The sequence below is a fragment of the Emys orbicularis genome, chromosome 17 (genome assembly GCF_028017835.1).
Source record: "Emys orbicularis isolate rEmyOrb1 chromosome 17, rEmyOrb1.hap1, whole genome shotgun sequence".
NCBI lineage: Eukaryota > Metazoa > Chordata > Testudines > Emydidae > Emys > Emys orbicularis.
In genome coordinates this window covers 17,621,800-17,636,013 of record NC_088699.1, presented here as the reverse complement: position 1 = coordinate 17,636,013, position 14,214 = coordinate 17,621,800, and the positions used below count along the sequence as shown (strand labels likewise).

General features: G+C 42.2%; 1 protein-coding gene across 3 annotated transcripts in view; it reads right to left on the bottom strand.

Annotated features, from left to right (window-relative positions):
• Positions 1 to 14,214, bottom strand: part of UBE2G1 (ubiquitin conjugating enzyme E2 G1) — a 46,479-nt gene that overhangs the window by 25,820 nt on the left and 6,445 nt on the right. The window contains exon 2 of one of the 3 annotated variants that reach the window (XM_065418096.1): positions 4,918 to 5,146. The exons of 1 other annotated variant lie outside the window; for it this stretch is intronic. Coding sequence is in view for 1 of the 2 variants with exons in the window: in XM_065418095.1 (XP_065274167.1) it covers positions 2,835 to 2,838 (4 nt within the window). In the remaining variant the exon portion in view is untranslated. Of the gene's footprint in view, positions 1 to 2,834; positions 2,884 to 4,917; positions 5,147 to 14,214 lie in introns of those variants that run through there. One more of the 3 variants, XM_065418095.1, reaches the window with a different exon arrangement.

The following is a 14,214-nucleotide window of genomic DNA, read 5'->3' as shown; positions in this document are numbered from 1 at the left end:
TGCAATTTACTTGTATTGTCAGGATCGCAGCCTTCAGTTCTATGGTACAAAGTGGTTTTGGTTTGTGCTGCACCTATGGAATCAGCCAGAAAGGCACCTTTAATACAAATAGTACATGGGCTGTGGCTATAGTTCAAATCAGGGTGGATACCATTTTTTTTTTTTTTTTTAAACCATGCTTTTTGAGGAAAGCAAACCTATCTAAAGATAAGAGTTTTAATTAAAACTATCTTTGAGCTAGAATGTATTTCATCATGGAATAAGAATTATAAATTCTAAAATACGAGACCATATATTCATGTAAAGTTTAAGAAAAGTTTTGTAAATGAGTTCCAAGAGTTCATGGATTAGGGACCCCATCTTATGGGGTTCCAGGGGCTTCTGTATAGATTATTTAGGTTAGCCTTTCTATTTACCCAATGGGACTCAGGGCTCAGTCTAGAAGATCCCAGAGATGTTTAGTTTTGCAGTTCTCAAACTGTGGATTTGTGTCTCCAGAGATAACAGGTTTGTTAACAGCAAAAATGTTTTTAAGTAAAATATATAGAGGTGAGAAATAACAGACATCAACCCTATTGTCCCTCTGCAGATTTGTGTACACAGAGTCCATCCCTTACCTCTCTCCAACAGTGCAAAGTTTCAAAGAGTTCAATGAATAGAAGATGGTTGTGTGTGGAGTAGATCTGGAGAAGGAGAAGTCTGGAAATAAATGTGAGAAGGGAGGGACAGGCAGTAGAAACAAAAGTGGAACTGTTTGAGCAGCATATTCCAGAAGTCTTGAGGTCTTTCTGAGCGTAGCCTTCATTGATTTGAAGTCTACCATACCGTTCTCACTAGAAGGGAAAACCTATAATGGCAGTAGGCTGGTAAAAGAGACCCAGTTTGGGAATAAGAACCATTCAAGAAATAGGTTTGCTGATGTTTTAAAGAAAGTCACACCAGTGAACTGGTGGAAGTCACTTAAGCACTTGGATTCAGAGACTCTTGAAGTGATCATCTCATTTTTAACAGCAGTACCTTCTTCTGCCGATGTAGAAAGATTATTTTCTTTCTTTGGACTAATTCATTCCAAATTGAGAAGTCATTTGGGACCTGAAAAAGCAGGAAAGCTTGTTTTTCTTTTCCAGATTATGAACAAACAGGAAAATGAAGGTGAAGATGACTGAGTTAGCTGCAGAAGCCAATTTTAAGTTTCTCATGTTGACCTGGCTGACACAGTAGACTTAGTTTGTTGTTGTTTTTAAACTATTTTATTTAACTATTTTAGTTAACAAAAACAAACCTGATTTAATAAAAACTTGAATGTTTAACTAAATTCAAAAATGTATATGCTTGTTTTGTTAATTATATGTTTGCTGTTGAAGAAAAAAAAAATCCAGAATACATAACATTGTTTTATTTAACTAAAACAATTTAACTGTCTGTCTGGTGATATTCTCCTCCTAATACAGCATGGCAAGAAAAGCCTCCAAATATTAATGATTAACCTGTTGAATTGGAGATATTTATGAAGTCACTGGGAGGTGACCTATCTGCTTCAATTACCTTTGGTAATTGAAGCAACTAAACAATCATTCATTTTCTGATATAGCTGTAAAAAAACTCATCTGAAAAGTTTTCAAAATAAATAACTTTAGAAATGTATAGTGTGTACCTTCTAAAAATGAAACCTACATCTCCAAGTTGTGAAGAATATGTATTAAGGTTATAACAACGAAGAAGAATGCACTTTTATGTAGAAATCCATGATTATTAAATAGAGCCTTCCTGACTAGTGATTTAAATCAAATCCACCCTGGTTCAAATGTTAATTAAATGCACACCAAACTACAAGCATTCCCCTACCCACCATTACTGCCTTTATATAGGCCTAGAGACCTTTATACAAAACCAAAAGCAAAGCAGGGGTGTCCAAGTGACTAAGCAGAAAGAGCCCCATGGCTAAATGCAGCAGCTATGTATGGCATTTCAACTTTTCAACTGAGACAGCCCGCCACTGCACATGAGTACTTAAAGTCAGAGCACTCTGCACTACACTACAGTAAAGAGCCATTACTCTGCTTAATACTAGATATAAAAAAAAGTGTAGTTTGATTATTGAACAAGTTAAGTTCTCTGAAATCTCTCTCATTAACAGGTTCAGTGGATTAAACCCAGGGCTAGAGATACCAGTCTACAGCCACCTATTCAGCACTGTTGAAGACTAGAGCTCAGACTACTGAAGTCTGGATTTTCTAGCTGCTTGTATTTGCCATATCAAGCTGTGACTATTACCATCATAGCAGATCTCAAGTAGTATATAACTAAGATCTGCGTCTTCAGCTGCATCCTTTCTTTGTCTGCCTGCACACCCCAAGACAGAGCTACTGGTTCTCATTCTGAGTAGCTTTAGATTCTTAACTGTCACACGCTTAAATAGTTTCCTGCTGCCACTAAAGTGTTCCCGGAACATGCCATACTGTCCATATCCACCCTGTGCTGGCTCAATCCACAGGCTGCAGAGACCTGGTCCAGGCAATAACACTGTCCTGTTAAAGATAGCCTTTTGGAACAATGTGCGCTATCCACTGTCCTGGAAACCATTTCTGACCTAGTCCTCAGCTTGAGGAGTTTACCTTAAGCTAGTTGCTTGCCTGGGAGTCACTTCCAATGCCTCACTCCCCCACCCAGGGATTGGAATAATGCTTATCTGCCTCGGTAGAGTGAATTCTCAGACTCAGATTTGATTAGTACTTTTAATCCGTAAATTCTTCATGATATCTGAATTATTGAACTGCAAGTTCAAGCTAATGCTGGTGCAAATATAACTTCAAAAGCATTGTAAAACCACTTACTCATGAATGTACTTCAGACTCCTCATACCCCTTTCCACAGTCTTTGTTTCTACAAAATATAGTTAGTTCAACAGCAGATCATTTCATCAGGTTTTACTTCATTAAGCAAGTCCCTATGCATGTTTAGATTTAGGTACACCACTACTAGTACGCCATCAGTAATCTGTTCGGTTTAGTGAGATTTTATCTGTAAAGAGATTTGATCTTGGAAGACCTGAGCTCTTTCAAGCTCACTGTTCAACTGGTAAGGTGTTAAACAAGTTACTACTGAATTCACTAATAAAATTCAGAGAGTTCCCAATTAAGTCACAAAACAGGCATATTATAATGCTCTACACATATGCCTTATGCCTATGAAGGTAGACAACCAAGAGTGCTGACAGTAAATATAAGCAGAACAAGTGCTATTGGATTTTAAGACTTAAACGTTTACTGAGTTTATTATTTCCCTTTCAAAACTGCATGCTAGAGCTTTAGGATCCCACTGGGATCTTCAAACAGATTGTCAATAGCAGGGTCAGAACACGGTTCTGAGTAGTCATGTTTTAGCTTACTTTGTTCCAAAGTTCTAAAGCTTGAAAATCACCTGCGTTCTGAAAGCTGTTCCCACTGCTGTTACAGCCTGTGATGAATTTAGATATTTAAATTCATACCATATTTCAAAAGGGGTTCCTATTTTACCTCTTAAGGGCTGTATGTGCCACAGCCCTTAAGGTGATGTGGTTTAGTAATTAAGATATGCATACAATTTTTTGCAGCCATGAGGTTCAGAACTGCCATCCAAGCTGTTGGCTTGTTCCTATATTAAATAGGTCTAGAGTCCACCATGCCAGGTTACCTAGAACCAACAACTAAGGGACACTACTGCATTAAAGAGGAGGACACTGCAACTAAGAAATAGTGTCAGTATCAGAAGAATCCTTCAGACATTTTATAACTTTTCTAGTCATGAAGAAACCTAAAGCCTTTTGCCAAAAACAATGACTAGTCTGTTAAGAACCACATGCTTAGGGTCAGAGTGCTGCAGTGCTGTCATACCTTGACTGTGGTGAAGTAAAAAAGAGTTAATACAGGTTATCCTTGGCCTGTACAATACTCTGTTTTGACATTTACTTTCTATTCACTAAAAAGTATCTTCTATAGTTAGATTAGATACCGTCCAAGGGGGAAGACAAGGAAATCAAGATCCTCTATGCAGCATTAATGCATACCACACCAACTTGAGTGTGCCAATCTAACACATTATGGCGTGGCAACACCAATTCACAGAGGATATTCAGAGTTACACCACTAAACTGTGTGCTACTGCACATCCAGGGCTCAGATACTTTGGTCAAGAGTGACACCTTATGGAGAGGGATCCTGGAACCCACAAGTTTGGTTTACACCAGGCTCCTTAATAGTGTTAGTGAGTCACTGCGTCTCCATGGGCACACCACGTAAGCTGTGCCATACCATTTCCTTCACCACCCACTCCAGTCTGCAGACATGGGAATAATATTTATTGAGACAAACGTTCGCATAGCAAAATGGAGCTACTCATTACAACACCCTCTTACATGAGAGTCCAAATTAAAAAAAAAAAAAAAAAAAAAGACTTTGCTCCCTAGTAATGGGTGGAATGCACAACAGTATCTGACCACCACTCCATGCAGAGCATGTTTGCTCTCAAGAGCTTTGCTGCATAATATCAGTTAACTGGGTTAGGACAGTATCCTTCATCTGTCACCCCCAGAGGCTTTTCCAACATTAAAGTTTCACTGGAACATCTGAATTCTGGAAGTAGGTGGCTCAGATTGTTCTTGTTACTGCTCAAGTTGGACACTATTATAGAAGTGATGGGGTGCCCTGGTAAACAGTCTACTGCTGTGCAAGTCATCAGGATGACAGCCTAACTGACTTGGCAGGGACCTGTGGTTGCATTGTAAGCCAGGAGGACTTCTGTGGAGTTACAGCAGAAGAATTAGTCACATCAGCTTTCTGCTCAGTCAAGAATTGAAGAGCTGTAAGCTCTCCCTTTAGGACAGCCTGTGTGTGGAGAGGAGGGGGCAGGAAGACCCAATAAAGCTTACAGAATACTCACATTTTTTCCTCCCGCTTGCCCAGTATCTGAAAACGATAGCTGTCTGCCCCTGAAGAGGCAAGGTTCCCCTCAGCAGAGATCTTTGAAATCAAGACTAGTTTTTAAAGTTCACTACTTGTGACTGAAACAATCTTCATGCTGCTTAGAGTAAGAAGGACAATCAGGTACTTCCTATGGAGAGTGGATCATACTTCGGATCATAAGTGAAAAGCTTGATTCTGCTCATTAACTGCATGGGAGAAAGGAAGAGCCAAAGTTGAATTTCAGATTTCAGTGGTAGGAACTATAGTAGCCCTGGCAAACAACTGGTAATAATCTATCAGAGGTCTTTGCTGCTCGGGCATCCCTCTATTATTAAAGCTTCTATTGTATAGTAACAGTGTGTAGAGACTTTAAAATAGGATTTATTCTGGGAGGGACAGGAATACTAACTTGGGGAGTAGGGTGGGTGTTAGTTCAGAATTTAACTTCTTTGAAGACAGTATTCCTCTTGCACAGGACAATGTTAAGAGTTTGGGGTTTTTTTGGGGGGGAGGGGGTAATAAAATCAGAAGAACCACATATCTTTCATGTCGATGTTATAAAAAACTGTCAGATGGTTCATATTGAAGTGAAGTGGTTGTTCTCCCCTCCCCTCTCCCGCCACATTTACTCTTAATAGAGCTTAGTAGGTCTACCTGGTTACAAGCAGTTCTGAGATTTATCAAGAGGTTCCATGGCCACCTCACATCTTTCTAGGAGCAGCACTTATAAAGAACTCCCATCCCCACTCTAGAAAAAAGTTTAACAGAAAGATTTCTGAAACTTCCACTAGGTCTGTGAAGCTGGGGTCAAGGCAGGCAAAATCCAGCTACACTGCCAGGCTGCAAAGTGTTTGTGACCCATTCTTCCTCTGGAATCCTGAGATCTGGGGTACAGAAGGAAAGAGGCTATCTAGCCTATTTCATACAGAATGTTACTAGGAATGGTGTTAAGGGTTTAAAGGAGTATGGTGAAAGCAGTGGTCTTGCAAGAGCACCTGTTTGTCTAAACTAGTGAAACATAAGGAGCACTTTGCACAACTGGAATCTTGTTATACATCCAGATACACCACATGTAGTAAAAATATTAGATTAACCCAGTTCAAACTTAGTCTGTGAAAGTCCATATGACCTTTAGCGTCACCATTTTATCTTTCAATTTGCTCAAGGAGGGACTTGTCTTCCCATTTTCTGCTCCTGCCATCCTTCCTCCCCCCACCCCAGAAAGCAAGCCTTAGTAGCGACAACTGTTAGGCTTTTATTCGTGGTTAACAGTATAACCTGGTTAAGTTTCATGATATCTTAGGAAACGTTCTTTGGCCCTTTCCAGTCATAGTGCATCGTAGCACCACTGTTAATATTATTAATTCTTCTAGTCTAAAGATTAACATACTGCTTAAGTCAGTAGTTCAAATATTCTTCTGGTAGAGACCTCTTGTGACAGACTAGAAGATGCATACTTCCTATATTCCATCATGCCAGAACCTAATATAGTTGGACTTTGAGGGGCATGAGTGGGGAAAGACCTACTTTGTTCTCTTGCTCTGTGACTTCTCCATACTCAGCAAGAATACATGCTGCTTGATCAATAGAGACTCCATAGACTTAAGCTCTAAGAAAGTGGAAAACAAGTCTGACTATCACCAAAACCTGCCAGGCCAGATGCTACTTCCATCCACAGCAACAAAGGGGTTTTGCTTGGCAAGTAAATTCTAGATCTTGAATTATATAAAGCTTTTCTCCATCCCTACTATTCTCTGTGCTGCTACCAGGTTGAAAACGGAGTTAATTTGCAGTTTAGGAGTTAGTGCCCTGAAGACATTGCTTCCTGGAGTCAAGTTTCCTCCAGAAGGTAGTTTCCTCCAAAGAGGGTAGTTGTCTAGGAATAATCACAAGTATCCTCATCCTCACACAGAAGGTTTCATGAGATGTAGAAGACTTAGTCTGATTTTCATTTTAAAAAGAAAATCACAAGATTATCAAACTGGGTAGCCTCTAGTGAGGCAGAGTCTTGAGTTCTTGTCCTGAAAGAGGGACACAAGGATCCCACTGGGCATACTGTTGCTTAAATCCAAGCAAGATGCAGGATCACTTTATTGATACAAACTAGACTACAACCCCTTATTTCACTAGTTGGGAGGAGCAGTTTTAACCTAAACCTACCAGGCAAGCCATTAGCCAGTAGGTGAACTCTCATCACAACACAAGCAACTCATGCAAGACTATGCAAATAAGGACACTAAGCTGATCTACAAAGTTAGAGGGACAGTTAGATTCCTTGAGCAAGTCAGGAACACAGAAGGCTTACAAGCCAAGAGTCACTCAATAAATATCACATGTTCTTTGGGTGTACTAGTAGATAAGATAGAGCCACGTTAGAAGGTAAGAAAGCAGTGGAATCTATATCCCTAATAGAACAGAACTGATCCACTGTAGAGATCAAGGAAAGGTAGTATCACAGCAAATTAGTTAATGTAGCACCTGCAGCAGAAGTAGGATTCAAGACTTAAGCCAACCTTAGTTTTACCTCACTGCATTTAGTTTGTGTTTCTGTACAGTACTAGCTTCTGAATGCTGAAATGTGGCCAGGAAAGCTTTTAACTAATCCTAAATTTCCTGTTATGGTGATATTTTTCAGTGGCTTAGTCAAGTCAAGTCACTAAACAGCTAAATGACCAGGTCGTTGTAAAGGTTGCCTTAAAGCACTGCTATTTATATTTCCATCCTCAATACACAAGTAACACCATCTTATATTTATTATTTGGGGAAATCGTTTAAGTGTGAAGAATAGCATAGGACCACTATTGTTTAGTTTCCTCCTCTCTATCTTCCTTTAGAAGAAAATAGCATCAGAAGTTAAAGGGGAGATTTTATAGATTTCCCCCTCCCCCCTTCTATCTTTGAGGGAGCACACTGAAAGATGAATTCCCCTCCCCCCCAAAATCAGAAAGCAAATTGGGGGATTTAGGGGAAAAAAGTTAAGATACCCATGAACCTCTGCAAGTCTTTATCACATGTAAGCATTCTAGGTTCAAAACAGCCATTTTAATTATCTGGTCTTGTTATCTTGCTTTTGGGGAAAATTCACTTGAAGACATCATTTCCATAAGGCTTACTACCAGTAATTACCAAGTCTGACATTTTAGTTGATTGGCCTGCAAGGAGGAAACAGGCACAAGTTACAGCATATTATAATTGCAACAGGTACATTTAGGAAATAGATTAAGGTAGTCAAATTCAAATCCTTAGAAGTTGCAAAAGTAATTGTCTTGTTTAGTATCTCATTTCAGATGATCTGAGTGTCTTTGGTGTGAACCCATAACGTACTGGTTATGAAAGTGGTCAGACTCACTGATTTTCAGAGTATGAAACTTGAGCCAGCATTTGTTTATTTAGTTCTACATAATAGCATGCATTCCAGGGAATCCACCCATTAGAAGTGGGCTGACAGCACACAGGAATATGCCATATTGAGATGTTAACATCCTAGCACTCTGCCCAAAAATACCAAAACCAAAAGCCCCACAACCATAGCACCAGCAACATTTCCCATAACATGCACAGGAGAAGTTGAGTAATTCAAAAGGCACTTTTCCAGCTTGTTTTCCTTTGCTAACAGCAAGATACTAAAACCTGTTATTCATAGTTCTAGGCTCCATTGTTATTCAGAACTGCTGTAAGACAAGTTGGTTCTCTCCCCAAGCAACTCTTCAGAATATAGTTTGTGAATACCAGGTTTGAGTCACTGCAGCTAGCTTGACTAGCCAGTTTTAGCTCTGGAGTATTTAGTTGATTTCCTACAGGAAGGAAATCCTTCTTGTTCAGAAGATATAAACTACCTTGACCAATTCTATCAAGGCCAGCAAAAGCATTACTATCATTTGAGTCATTTGTTATTAGGAGAGCCAGTTATTTCTATGGAATCTTATTACATTTAGATAGCTATACTTAGTGTTCTTACAGGGGCTAGACATCTGATCAGTGCTCCAGTTGATCTACCCTGGACTCAAAGAGCAGAAGGGAAGTTTATGTCTAGTAAGTATGAGTGTTGCAGGGTGGCTTAGGTGGCTAAATCAGAAGGTCCTGCCTTTGGAGATATCAAATAGATCCTGCCAAAGCTCAATCTGAGGGAAGGTCTACACTACTGCTTTAAGTCGATCTAATTTACATCAACCAGGGGCATGTGGGGGGAGGAGGGGAGACACCCCCGAGCAACGGAAGTTAGTGACCTAAGCGCTGTCCACACCATGCTATGTCAGCAGGAGATGCTCTCCCATCACCATAGAGCATCTTCACCAGATGCACTGCAGCGGTGCCAATGTAGTGCTTCTAATGCAGACCTGCCCTAAGAAGGCATGAATTTCACTGGCATGGTGGGGTATTCCTACCATTACCTGCAAGGATGTACAAGTTACAGTATAAAAGAAGCAGTAGAGATAGATTGGGTAGGACTGAGATATTAATTGCTACACAAACTGGTTAAACCATTAGTTTACACAAATCTGAAATCAAGCATAAGAGAGGAGAACTCTACTTCCCACTATTTTCAAGATTTTTACTCAATCTTTTCCTTCTTTAGAAGATCTGATTTTCATATTTACTCTGGTTGACACTTGTACTATTCCACTAACCCTACACTTCCCTGAAAGGGCTTTCAGAGTAGCAAGCAAAAGGTACTTCTTCCAGTTTCAATTTAATTGAACTGGGTCCTCGATACCGGCAATAGTGACAAAGTTGCATCAAGAGGATCTGGCATGAGTTAAGATGAGTGCATAAAAAGTTAGTGTTATTCCTGCAGAAATAGTTCAGACATGCTTTAGAACCATGATTTCAAGGCTAAGTTAAGACCCTGAAAATGTCCCAGCAAGGGTGTTTAGATCGAGATGAGAGTTTGAAGTAGTAATTTTACAAGAAGGAAAATGATCCAGAACACTGGTATTTCTGGCAGAGATAAGAGTTTAATTTATGAGAACCAGTTATTCTCAGCCGGGATGTTTAAAGCTGTAGAACTACAGCTTTGAAAGGAAAAAAGCTTAAAACAAATGCCTATTTAATCCTTTCTGAACTGGAGATGTAGTTACGTTTTCCATTAGAAAGACAAGACAGCACAAGCAGAAGGCAGTCTTACATACTTAGTTACAATAAAGTATTTTTTTTAAAAATGAGGATTAAGGAAAGATGGACCAAACATAATGAAGTCATATTAGAAAAGAAATTATGATACAAGTTAATCCAGAAGTCCCCAACGCAGTGCCCATGGGCACCATGGCGCCCGCTGGGGCATCTAAGTGTGCCTGTGTACTGGCTGCCAAGAAGCAGCGTCATCACCGAAATGCCGTTGATTTTTGGCAGCATTTCGGCAGCAACGCCTCTGGATGACGCTGCTTCTCGGCAGCGATGCCTATTGACGTTGCCGCTTCTCGGTGGCATTTCGGCAGATGCTCGTCTGGCGCCACGGTCCTCCGTGGCTCGTCATCTGGTGCCCGCCAGATGAAAAAGGTTGGGGGACCACTGAGTTAATCCATTTCCTGTGAAGCACATTTCTGAAGCAGTTAGCTGTTTTAGCTACACTAAAGACAAAACAGAATCTTTGCCATTATCATAAACAGGTACCTGGAAGTCAGGCCATCTCTCAAGGAATTTAGGCGAAAAAAAACCCCAAAATTAGTCTGCCTGATTGAAGAAACTTTTGTTTTGATACGGTGTGGGTATTCCCAGAAGGCACTATGATTGCTCCTCATCCCACAGCATCCCTTGATAGTACTACATCACTTGATGATTACCTGTTCTGTTCATTCCCTCTGGGGCACCTGGTATTGGCCACTGTCAGAAGACAGGATACTGGGCTAGATAGACCTTTGGTCTGACCCAGTATGTTCTCAGTGAGATGTGTCTTGTTTTTCCAAGACTCGTACATGAAAGTATCTATTCATGTAGTATTCCCAACTTCTACTGTTCTCCAGGAGCAGACAAAGAAATCGCTACCATCAGAAATCTAGAGTTACTCATACTTTAGGTATTATAACGCAAAAGAAAAGGGTAATTATGCTTAGCTGACAGTTTTTTGTGGGGTGAAGAGGAAGAGAAAGTTCTTAATTTAATGGTCACCTTGGTTACTGTCACCAACAGAAATTAGAAAATCCAACCAGAACATGGTTGAGTTGGCTGTGTTGATGTCTGGCAACTTAATTTACTTTGATGGAAGGGGAGTAAGGGGAAGCTACTAGCGTTAATTAGGGTATACTTCAGGACAAAGGATTTGCTGGGTAGGAAAGGCCACTGGAGTCAAAAAGCCCATCCACTTTAAGTTTAGTTCCTATTTGGTCACTTCTCTCTCTGGTACAGCTGTCCCAGAAATACTGCTGCTCTGGTGATGGTAGTAATTAATGCTTCCCCTTTAAATACAAAATCAGAGTTGGACAATACCAACTAATTACCAGTGTGAATGTTACATCTGCCTGTCCCATATAAAGTAAGGCTTGCCATGTTAAGTCTGACTACTATTAACCTTCGATTACACAATAGGACTCCTTTAGTCAAGATTTGACAGCTTCTTATATTAGTCCAGGATCTAGTTGATATACTGAAAGTACATGCACATTGTAACACTGATAGTGTCTATAATTTGATATGTGAAAAGTTATTTATTGCTTCTGTCAATGCATCCTTTACTAAAAACAGGACTGTCGAGTCTACATTGAAGAGAGACAGACAAGATCTATTAGCATCTTAGGCCTGGTCTACACTAGGAGGTTATGTCGAATTTAGCAGCGTTAAATAGAATTAACCCTGCATCCGTCCACACAACGAAGCTATTTAGTTCGACATAGAGGTCTCTTTAAATTTCTGTACTCCTCCCCGACGAGGGGAGTAGCGCTAAATTCGACATGGCCATGTCCAATTAGGGTAGGTGTGGATGGAAATCGACGCTAATAGCTCCGGGAGCTATCCCACAGTGCACCACCCTGACGCTCTGGACAGCAGTCCGAGCTCGGATGCTCTGACCAGCCACACAGGAAAAGCCCCGGGAAAATTTGAATTCCTTTTCCTGTCTGGGCAGTTTGAATCTCATTTCCTGTTTGGACAGCGTGGCGAGCTCAGCAGCACTGGCAACGATGCAGAGCTCTCCAGCGGAGTTGACCATGCAATCTCAGAATAGAAAGAGGGCCCCAGCATGGACTGATCAGGAAGTCTTGGATCTGATCGCTGTGTGGGGCGATGAGTCCGTGCTTTCGGACCTGCGATCGAAAAGACGAAACGCAAAGATCTACGAGGAGATCTCAAAAGCCATGACAGAGAGAGGATACAGCCGGGATGCAACGCAGTGCCGCGTGAAAAATCAAGAAGCTGAGACAAAGGTACCAGAAGACCAAAGAGGCAAACGGACGCTCCGGATCCCAGCCCCAGACATGCCGTTTCTACGAGGCACTGCATTCCATTCTAGGTGCGGCCGCCACCACTACCCCACCACTGACCGTGGACTCTGAGGATGGTATATTGTCAACGGCCGCTTCCTTGGAGATGTTAGCGGACAGGGAAGATGAGGAGGACGAGGCAGTCAACAGCGCTTACAACGCTGATTTCCCCGACAGCCAGGATCTCTTCATCACCCTCACAGAGATCCCCTACCAACCATCCCCAGGCGTTAACCAGGACCCAGAATCAGGGGAAGGATCAGTCGGTAAGTGTTTAAAACATGTAAACATTTTGAACAGAACAGGAATATTAACAATGGGTTTTTCATTATTAGTTTGCCCTAGGCGCTTAACGTTTTAGTCCTTGGCAGTGCAACTACTGCAAAAGAAGGTCTATATGTCCGGGGATAGAGCTGAAATCCTCATGGGACATCTCCACGAAACTCTCCTGGAGGTAATTGGAAAGCCTTTCATGAGGTTCCTGGGGAGAGCGGCCTTATTGTGTCCTCGTGGTAGGAAACTTTTCCGCGCCAGGCTATCATCAAGTACTCTGGGATCATTGCCTTGCAGAGCATGGCGGCATACGGCCCTGGTTTTTGCTGGCTTTCACGCAGCATGCAGTCTTTCTCTGTCCCAGAAATCCTCAGCAGAGTGATGTCGCTCATGGTGACCTGCTTAGAATTAGGGGAATGTTACTGTTGGGACTGCTTGCTTGTTCCATTACAGAACTGTAACCGGCGTTTTACAGCCACGCGGTGGAGGCGGGAGAGGGGCAGCATACAGGGGATCTTTCCCGGGGATAGCCGCGAGGGGGTGGGACGGGGCAGAGTTCATGCTTGCCGGATTGCCGGCAGCAAGAACTGGCCAACGCTAGGAGCATTGCTTTGAACGTGAAAGGAGGACACTGCTATAATTTAAGTTTTAAGCAGCCAAAAGTCTACGGCTTACCATGTCAGCCTGCTACCCGAATTCCGCTGTCCTGCCCCGCTTGTCTGATCTCCACTGCAAGACCCCAGGCACTGAATGCGAAGGCCGAAAATTTGACCTTGTCCTGAGTGCGCATGTGATAGGTGCTGTGCATGGTCTTGTTCACAGAGAAACATTTTTGTGAACAATGAACATAGTCTATCTTTTGAGGAATTCACTCCTTTTTTCCCCATCCCACAGCTGCGAGTGTCTCCCGACCTACCCTGGCATCCCCCTCCAGAGGCTGGCGCAGATTAGGCGGAGAAAGAAAAGGACACGGGACGACATGTTCTCAGAACTTATGGGCTGCTCCCGAGCTGAGGTGGCCCAGCAGACCCAGTGGAGGGAGAACATGTCGCAAATCCAATCGACCACACATAGAACGGGCGGAGAGGTGGCGGCAAGAAGACCAGCAGGCGACTCAAACGCTGCTTGGACTAATGAGGGAGCAAACGGACACGCTCCGGCGCCTTGTGGATGTTCTGCAGGACCGGAGGCCGGAGGACAGATCCCCGCTGCAGTGTATCTCTAACCGCCCTCCCCCGCCACAAAGTCCCATACCCCCCTCACCCAAAGTCCCAAGAAGGAGGGGCGGCAGGGGCCGTGAAAACTGTCACTCCACCCCTGCAGACTGCTCAAGTACCAGAAGGCTCTCATTCCCCAAAATTTGATAAGTCCTTTCCTTCCCGCCTCACCCAAGCCCCCGGCCCAGTTTCATCCCCTAACTGTGTAGTTGCTAATAAAAAATACGTTTCTGTTAATTACTGTTTCCATCATTTTCTTTTAGAGGAGAGTGTGTTTGAAGGGGGGGGAAGGGGGTTGGTAATTGGACAGGACAGTCACCTTTACCAGGGTACAGACACGGGGCAGGTTCAGCAGCAGGTCACTCACATTGC